Source organism: Vombatus ursinus, unplaced genomic scaffold (genome assembly GCF_900497805.2).
Source record: "Vombatus ursinus unplaced genomic scaffold, bare-nosed wombat genome assembly UNPS02009835.1, whole genome shotgun sequence".
Lineage (NCBI taxonomy): Eukaryota > Metazoa > Chordata > Mammalia > Diprotodontia > Vombatidae > Vombatus > Vombatus ursinus.
This window is the reverse complement of record NW_020949613.1, coordinates 10319134-10328900: the sequence shown is the minus strand read 5'-3', so window position 1 is coordinate 10328900 and position 9767 is coordinate 10319134. Positions and strand designations below refer to the sequence as shown.

General features: G+C 34.1%; 1 protein-coding gene across 5 annotated transcripts in view; it reads right to left on the bottom strand.

Moving 5' to 3' along the window:
- Positions 1 to 9767, bottom strand: part of PHF3 (PHD finger protein 3) — a 100091-nt gene that overhangs the window by 7230 nt on the left and 83094 nt on the right. For all 5 annotated transcript variants that reach the window (XM_027852882.1, XM_027852879.1, XM_027852881.1 and 2 more), the window contains 6 exons: positions 8064 to 8180; positions 6384 to 6515; positions 5617 to 5746; positions 3119 to 3314; positions 2358 to 2505; positions 106 to 195 (listed from right to left, as the gene is read on the bottom strand). In XM_027852882.1, the coding sequence (XP_027708683.1) occupies positions 106 to 195; positions 2358 to 2505; positions 3119 to 3314; positions 5617 to 5746; positions 6384 to 6515; positions 8064 to 8180 (813 nt within the window). The remainder of the gene's footprint in view (positions 1 to 105; positions 196 to 2357; positions 2506 to 3118; positions 3315 to 5616; positions 5747 to 6383; positions 6516 to 8063; positions 8181 to 9767) is intronic.

Genomic DNA, 9767 nt, shown 5'->3' with positions numbered 1-9767 from the left:
CACACACACACACACACACACACACACACACACACACACACACACACTCTGAAGTACAGTTTTACATTTTATTTCCAGGGTTGACAACGTTAAAATATACCTTACCTTAGTTCCTGAAGCTTTTATTTTCTCCACATAATCCCAAACAGTTTGAGGTGATATCCTGCCACCTACTTGAATACTATCTGGTAGATCCTGTTGTAAAGAAACCAAATAACAGTAATGATTAAATCTTCTTCCAATGAGATTTATATAAGCAAAGTAATTTATGAATCAGGGGTTTACATGTAACTTAAATTAGATATTAGTTAGTGTACTGGACAATCTAGTTCATGGATTTTTTTTTCCTGAAGACTAAGTAATACCTATGAATTGGTAAACTTAGTTTGAAAGGAAAAGTAGAGCACTAGAAAGCAACCACATGGAAATAATATCTTACGGGACAGGAAAAAAAAAGTAAATCTTCAAAATCAAAGGAGTCTCATAAATTCATCTGGAAAGGAAACCTATTTAATATGGCCTGGATCAAAGGTTAACTTTCTAATAAGCACAATTTTCCTTATAAATGGAGTAGGTTAACACATAGAATCTTTATAAAAAATATAAGTGCATTTAACTTGATTTAGACATTCAATATCTCAATCTTTACTTCCTTTCACTCATAGAAAGTCCAAAGTTGTATATTTTTCACACTATCAAACAACATGTTTTTATTTTCATATGTAACATCCTGCAATGATTCATTTCCTTCCTATAGCTTCATGTATTTAAGCTGACTGCCACAGCAACCATGGTTTGTTCAGTGTGTTTCACGTGACTACCCTTAGGCTATGTACACTAAACTCCAAGGTCTCTCCTTGCTGAATAGGGCAAATACAGACCACACCAGCAAGCATAAACTCAGTGTGCTCTAGGTTTCTGTATCTCTAGGCAGATGAACTGAATTAAACAAAGTTTAAAACTGTCTGCTTATGTCCCTCCTCCAATTAATTCCATTTTGTTGTTGTTCAGTCAGTGCATGTCCAACTTTCATGACCCCATTTGGGATTTTCTTAGCAAAGACACACGAGTGGTTTACCATTTCCTTCTCAAGACTTTACAGATGAGGAACTGAGGGAAACAGGGTTAAGTGACTTGCCCAGGATCACATGGCTAGTAAGTCTCTCAGGCCAAACTTGAACTCAAGAAGATGAGTCTTCCTGACTTCAGGGTCAGCACTGTATCCACTGCACTACCTAGCTGTCCCAATTCATTCCATATAGTTGCTAAAATAAATACACAGGCCTGACCATGTTATTCTACCGGTCAAATCCTTTCAGTTATTCCCAATTGTTGTCACAATTTGGTTACAAAATACACTTCAAATCTTATTTCACACCATTTACCATCTCCATATTGCCAATTGCTGAAATACTTTTCTTCTTTCAAAATCCAGCTGGGGTGCTACTTCCCTCCAGAAGCTTCCCCCAACTCTGTGCCCAGCCTGAAAGTGATCTTTCCCCCTCCTCAAATATTTTGAAAGCACTATGTCTAAACTTCTTTGACATTACACATTTCATCATACTCAAATACATTTCATATTCCCTATTAGACAGTAAGCTCCTTGAAGGTTAGGTCTGTATCATTTTTCATCTTTGTCTCCTTACTGTCTTACACAATGCTTTTTTAATTGAATTTGCTCTTCTAGTAATGGAAATTTTTTTGGCCTCAAATATAAGACATAGGCAATGATGATTTACTAATACATAAAACGGACAGGCATGTCTGAAGGTGCATTATGTATAGCAACAAAAATGAAATCACTGGTTATATTGCCTTTGCTTACATGCACACATAAAAACCTGTATATTAGGCTCAAGGCCAAAAAATGCCTCATGTGATGGTTTCCCTATTTTCTAGTTTCTTAAACTAAACTCTGAAAATATTTAATTATAAATTATTTTTCCATAAGAAAATGAAGATTTTCTCCAAATCTGTGTTCTAGTATGTGATCCCTGGTTTCTCAGACAATGAAGAGATACAGTGAAAATGACAACCTGAATGACCTCAGACAAGTGTCTATCCCTTTAACTTCCTAGACAAATGAGATAAGTTATAAAAAGGAAATAAAAGTAAGATCCAGTTCAGTCAAGTCTAGGTTCTTCTGATTTGGATAACTTTATTAGGAAAATGTACTTCACAATGATCTACATTTCACCATTACAATATTTATTATAACTCTGCTACATTTCCCAAAGTATTAAGATACCCTAAATTCAAATTTAATTTGTATTATAATGAAGTTTTTAAAAAATGAATTTTGGTCACTTAAAAAAAAATGGACTCTGAACAATTACATAACCAGAAATTTACAGTACCTCTGTTAAATATTCAGGTGATCCAGACACAGGATAGGCTTTGATAACAAACTTTGCTACAGAAGGCATGTTAATAAAACCTTTCCAAATAAAATTCAATCGAGCCAAGAAAGTAGATTCAACTTCAACAGCACCAGGCATCTCAGGACTAGGAAAAAAAAAAAAAAACACATGAAGAATAGGATTCAGATACTGTAATATTAAATAACATTTCTATTTGATCACCTGAGACCATCATTTGAACATAGCCAAAAAAAAAATTTATTCCTCTTTATATATCCTTTTCATTAAAAGTTATAAATTTTCATTTTACAGATTGATACTGATAAGACTTTAGTCATAATAGTAAAAAAAGAAAACAACTGAAGTCCAATAAGGCTAAGAGGTTTTCTTTTTAGTGACCTGTCATTTTTGGACCATCAAAATTAGTCATTCAAGATTCCTAAGTCAGTTCACTCATACATGCAAATGCCTTCCCAAAGAGTGTTGTTTTCTCCCAATTATGTTTATGGCCACTGAGTCAATAACTATCAGATGACAAAAAAGTTTAATTTTTTCAATGTATGTTAATGAAATGATCCTAAAAAATTTGTAAAGACTCCAAAGGTAATGTGACAGAAGAAATATTTTTTTTAATTAAGGTTGATTTCTTCGTTGTTCATTAGTATAAACATGCAAGAAAAAAAATCTCTCAACCTTAGTTTTCTCATCTGCAAAATGAGTTAAACTTCATGATCTAATATTCCGAGGTGGAAATTTACCGAGGAGCAGGAGAAAATGTAGACTTTGGAGATTCTTGCTTCTCTTCTTCAAAGAATTCTGAAGATAAAATATTTGATGTTGAAGACAAGGCATCAGCTATATTTTCTGCTTCGTTGTCTGAATGTTTACGAGCTACACCAACAGCCACCTTCACCTTTTTGGGAGAAAGATCATCAGCAGGTGGTGCCATTCGACCTAGAGAAACCCAAAAAAGTACAAAACTTAATTCTAAAATAACTTTTTATACTTTAGCCAGAGTTCTCGTGGTAATCTTTACCTACCAGGTTTTTGTCCCTATTAAGTCTGAAAAAACAGATAATTAAAGGATTGACACCTGCTTCCCCAATGGAAAATATATTAATAATAAAGGATACTAGTATATGGTGGGGTAGGAGTGAGAGAGGGAAGAGAGTCAGTAGATGTGGCAGGCATCTTAAGGAACTAGGTCTTCCACCCTTTATGGATGCTGAAAGCCTCAAGATTATAGTACAAGAACATGGACTATGAGCTTACAAGGTCCTCACTATCTGTTGAGTGAAAGCAATCTTGAGAAAATTTAAGACAGAAATCCCAGATCCTATAATCTCTATTACATGCTATTTTAGTGAATTGACTTTATCGTAACACCTAAAATAATTGAGATTTTTATACCATAAATATTTTACAGATGCAGAAAACTAGAGAAAGTTAAGCAATGAATTTATTCATGCTGGGACTATACAACTATATAACAAAGTAGGAGTTTGATATTCCATCACCGTTTGGAAGTAATTTAAAAGCTACATTAAAACAAGTCATTTTCTTCTTAGTATCATGGAGAGCTACAATTAATTACTATGAATGCACATGAACACTAACTACAACTTAAAAATAATGTGTTTAAGATGAATGTTCAGAGTTACAAGGAGCCCTGGAGATCCTTCATTTTATACGAGGAAATTGAGACCCAGGGAGGTGTAGAGATTAGTCTAAAAAAGTAGTAGGTAGCTGAGCCAGGATTCAAACTCATGCCCTCTGACTCCAAATCCAGTGCCATTTCCATTAGACCACATTGCCTTCTGAATATGTACGTAAAGATGCCAAAGAGAAAATTAGAAAAATTATGAAAATTATATTTATGCTTTAATGTTAAGCTATTAAATGTTAAGTCACACTTGAAATTTTTAACTATTTGATCATTTCAGGATTTAAGTTTTCTCATGTACTCCCTTTCATTACCTTCTTGAAATACCAAGAATATTCTAAAACAGCAAATAAAAATTTTTCCATCATTTTCCCAAAGCAAAGCTATATTTCTACTATATGATTCTGAATAAAGCATTTTAAATATTGTGTTAACAATACTGACTGTAAGTACTGTTGCTTAAGAATTTTTCTAAACATCCAAAATACTAGACAAGCCCTTTGCTGTCATTATTCTTTCCCATAGCTAAATATCTACTCATTGCTTTAGCACCAACAAAACAATGATTTCCCTTGTACTTGTGCACAATCCCTAATGGAGCATTCAATCTGGAATAATTTTTCTATGTTCCTCAAATAACGTACATTAAAATAATCAACAAAATAAATTCAACATAGGCAAGGCTACAGATCACAATTTCCAACCTGTCTGAGGACCCAAAGCAACATATCAATAAGAAACACACACAAAAATATCTCATTCTAACCCTCTATTCAGTCATAATACTATTAGTATTACCTACTACTACCAATTCTCTTAGTGTATAACACAGACACCAAAGCCTTAAGATCAACTCTCATTTTAGTAATTAGTTGCCCCCCCCCAAAAAAAAGTTCTACAAACTACACCTTTAAGTTCATGTGTGAATTACAAGCATTTGCTATTGGCCCCCAAATGGAAAAAATAATGGAAATGCAGTCAAAGTACTTGAGTTTGAATTCTGAATCTGTCACTTACTTAACTAGCTATTTGAGTATGGAAAAGTCACTCAACCTCTTTAGGGGTCCGTTTCCTCATCTGTAAAATGAGAATAATGCTGCTTAGCACTAAATCAACAAGCATTTATTAAGTATCTATTAAGTTAGGCAATGTCCTATGTACTGGGGATATGAATACAAAAAAATGAACAATTCCTACTAGGCAAAGCGCTTGCATCCTATGGCTGAAAAAAGAAGTACTCATCTAAGTATACACAGAATAAATACAAAGAGATTAAGTACAAATAAATGCAAAGTAGTTAAATTAGCAGTTAGGGTACTAGGAAAGGTTTTATGTAAACAGTGGTACTTGAGTTCTGTCTTGAAGGAAGAGAAAACATGAAGTTGTTTTAAGTTTCAAAAGAGAACATGGATATAAAGCATAACGTAAACTTTAAGGCACTGCATAGATATTGGCTGTTGTCATTTTTATTGTGTATGACTTGGAACAATGCAACACCAATCAGCACAGCAAGCACCCTAATATTCTTCTACTAACTGTGATTCATCATCATAATCTTCAGAAAGAGAAGACATTTTATATTTTTAAAATTACCTATACATATCTTGCAATTAAGATCAAAAAGATGATTTTTATGTTGACTTGTGGTATCTTTAGACAAAGAGTCAGCCTCTTCTTTTTCTAAATCTTCTACTTTCTCCACAGACTTAGTAGTAGTAGATTCCTAAGGAAAGTGACAGCAAAACCAGCTTTATTACATACTACGGTGCCTTGAGTAACTAAAATCATGCAGAACTTCTAACTCAGTACTTTTTCCTAGATGATATTTTCTTCTAGCCTTGTCCACACTGTCCCAAAATTTACAGAAATAGAGATGCCTTTACATGGATTTTCTTAACTACTCACAGGTTTTCAGATTAAATTTAATTAGTTAAGGAACATTCATTTAGAATTATTTAGAATATTTTATTTGGAAAATAAAGACTTTGTCATCCACAATTGTGTTTATGCTTTGATGACTCTAAATTATGACTGTAAAACATAACTTTTTAAAAAAATATATACAAATGGAAGAAGAGTTTCTAATCTGAATCGGTAGAGGGAATTTCCTGATGAAATAACAAGTCCAGAAAAAAACTGTAGTACAAATTTAAACTTCTCTTCAACTAAACTTGACGAAGGAATTAAAAAAGCTTCTATATAAAAAAATAAAAAACACTAAGCTACTGAAAATGGCTCATATAACTTTTGCAATGTAAGAAGTTAGTTTTCTTTCTATTTCTAATAAAAGCACATGCTGCCTATTCTAAAGTTAACTGCTATGTCACAGATGTTAGAAAGCAGGAGATATTTGTTATTACCTGCATTTCCATGGTTTCTTCTTGTTCTTTCATTGGAGCATCACTCTCAATTTCTATTTCACCTTTGTGAGTAATTTTTGTGATTGGACGCCTTTCCACTTCCCTCTGTTCTTTTTCAATCATCTCAATGGTCTGCAAATTAAGTGTTTTTCTATGTAAATAATTTTCAATGTAAAAACAAATTATGAAATTTATCAATTTAGACAAAATAAAGGAAGATAAATCACATAAATGAATTCTTTGCTTTTCAAGAGTACATGGGAAGAGATTCTAGAGCAATAATTTCCTAATGTTGCTCATCATTCAGAATTCTCATAAGAAAAAAACTGCAAGAACAAAATAGAAACTAAAATGTGAGTTCAATCATGTTTTTAAGTGAATTGGCAAAGGAATAAGGTATAATATAAAGTGATATTCAAATTGACATGGTGTTTATATTTAGAATTTATTTTCAATTTTCAAATTTGGGGTTGAAAGACATAGCTGATACAATCTCAGTTCACTGTATCAGTGTGCCAGCAAAGCAAAAAAACTCAGTGAATTCTCAAAAACCCAAAATAGCTATAACACATTTGTCCTAAATAAAACTGCTCAGTAACAAATTAAAATTAACTGTAGACCAAACTTAGATGATAAGGTGAGGAGATAAGAGATTAGAAGAAAGGGAGAAAGTGCTCAATGAGTAACCCTACCACAACTGCCAATATCGTCTCTACCCTCCCCTGTGATGTTACAGGATGGGAAGAAGGAAGGGGAAGATGAAGTAAAAAAAAATGAATGCTAACTTTTCTCTCCCCTCCACTACACTAAGGTTGTGACCAAGGATCAAATAATATCTGCTTCCTTATTTTTTATTTAATATGTTTTACTTCGACAAGTATAACATATTCAACTTAATGCAAAAAAATAAAGGAAGTACTCATTTAAGCTGTAAGATAAATGGAAACTACCATCACATGCAGATTTCTCTCTACCTACTTATAAGTTCAAGACTAATTTATGATCTTAAATACATCAAAAGACCTATGAGAGTAGACATTACTATCATTTCAATGCAGAAAAAATTCTGTACATGTTTGTGGGCCGTGCTTGTTTTTGGGGGGAGAGAGATGAGAGAAGATATTTAAGGTAAAGCATTTTTCTTGATTTTATGCTCCAAAGAGGACATAACTACAACAAAAAGGGAAATATGTTTACAAGCATGATATAACAAATTATGGTCTCCTACCCTTCAGAACTGGCACTGGATCAACTTTTTAATAGAGGTATATACATGATGACTAGGGGAACAGTGCTAGCTGTGGCTAAAAGCATGCAATCTTTACCATTCTGTTTCTATAGTACTTTAGAATAGTTAATACTTCAAGGTTTTTGTTGTGGAAACATTAGAAAATGAGAATGCATGGGTTACAGTTGGGCAGGGCCATAAGAAGAGCACAGAGAGCAGGGGAGAAAATATCAGTAAATTTGGTAACTGAAGAACTGGAGGATGAATGAAGAAAAAACTGCAAATCAGGAAATGAGAATAGGTACAGGGCCAAGATGTAAGGAAATAGGTTTTTAAGAGGCAGGGAAGAATGTGGAACAGTGAACCAAAGAATAAGAACAGAGTCCTGCCATATTTAATAGCTTAAAAATATGGGTGTGTACACACATAAACATCTATGCATGTAATCTTACATGTCTGTTTTCTCTTCGCCTCCAGGCAGCTAATTCTTTAGAAGCTAGTTCTTCAGGACTCATTCTTATGAGATGATCAGGTGTTACCTCTCCTTTCAGTACTTTTTTAAATAAAATCTAGAAGTATTAAGAATGGAAAAAAATTAAAAAGGAAATAACTCCAAGAACGAAATTCATAATAAATATGTTGTTTAATGTGCTTGGTACTTCAAAGAAAATAAAAATCTTGCCCTAAAGGAACTTTACAAATTGTTACAGAAGTACATACTGCAAATGTTTATTTAAAAATTAGCATTAGGGAGATAAAGCTATCACATGCCTTATAAACTAGTGTTTTCATTAAAATCACAATCAATACAAAAGCAGTATTTTGATTTGCACTCCCAGCTCAACTCACTCTTCAAATCGTTTTCACTTCCTGACCAGCAGCCTTGCTCACCTTCAGATATGTCATCCCAGGACCTACTCTCTTTCATTGGTTAGTCTCTGACCAAGATCACCATTTGAAGAGGGACTCCAACCAGGTACACTTCATTTCCAGCTTAATTTATTTGTAGACTACTGTACCTCTTTACCAATGGACCTGCCCACCCCAACCCCCTCACCCCTAACCCTTTCCCCCACAGGTACCTATCTGTCTTCCTCCTATCATTACCTCTTTCCTCCCCTTTTTTGTTTTCCTCTATTGAATGTAAAATCCAGGAGGGTACGGACTGTTTTCTTGCATGCATATTCCCATGATTTAGCATAATGCATAGCACACAGTTAAGAATTTAAAAAATTTTAATTCTCTCTTGCCTTCATAATCAAATTTGTTCTAATAGCAGAAACTGGCTATTTATATAGCACTTTTTAAAGGGTGAAGAATATTTTACAAGCATTATCTCATTTGTGCCTCACAATTCCTTGAGATATTTACTAAAAGTAACATTATCCTTCTTTTATAAATGAAGCTAATGGAGCAGCTAGGTGGTACAGCAGACAGAACTCTGGCCTTGGAGTGAGAAGCACCTGAGTTCAAATCCAACCTCTGACATTTGACACTTACTAGCTGTGTAACCTTGGGCAAGTCACTTAACCTTGATTGCCTCACCAAAAAGCAAAATAATTAAAAACAAATGAAGATAATGAGTCTCAGAAAGGTTAAATGATTTGCCCAAATCCCACAGCAATTTAGTATGACAGGTAGAATCTGAACCCAGATCTTCATAGTTCCAAATCTAACACTATTTAATATCTTACTGAAAAATCAGCAAACAAGAGGAAGGAGATAGAAGGCCCTGATAAAACTACCAGAAGACATTCAAGAATACAGTTGTGTGCCTTAAGGCAGTGACTAGAGACACCCCAATAAGAAAGAGAAATTTGTAGGAAACACAATTTCTGAAGACAAGAGCCATAAGTAAAAGAGAAACTTAAGAAGCATAGTTAAATAGAAGTACAGCAGGCAAAAGGCTATCATTAAGTTGAATCGATCCAATAGATTGACAGGAGCCAGAAGGCTAGCAGGCCATTGGATCAGGGCCTAGGCTAAAATCTCTATTAAGACTCTCCTCCCCCAGGGTACCTCAAGAGCCTGGAGGTTCTCCCTACCTTGCTCCTGGGCCCATGAGTGGGGCTTAGCATCTTAACAAAGGAATTAGGACCCAGAAAGGCCTCTTCTTGCTTCTACCCCCTTTTGCTTGTACCAAGAAAAGATCCCGG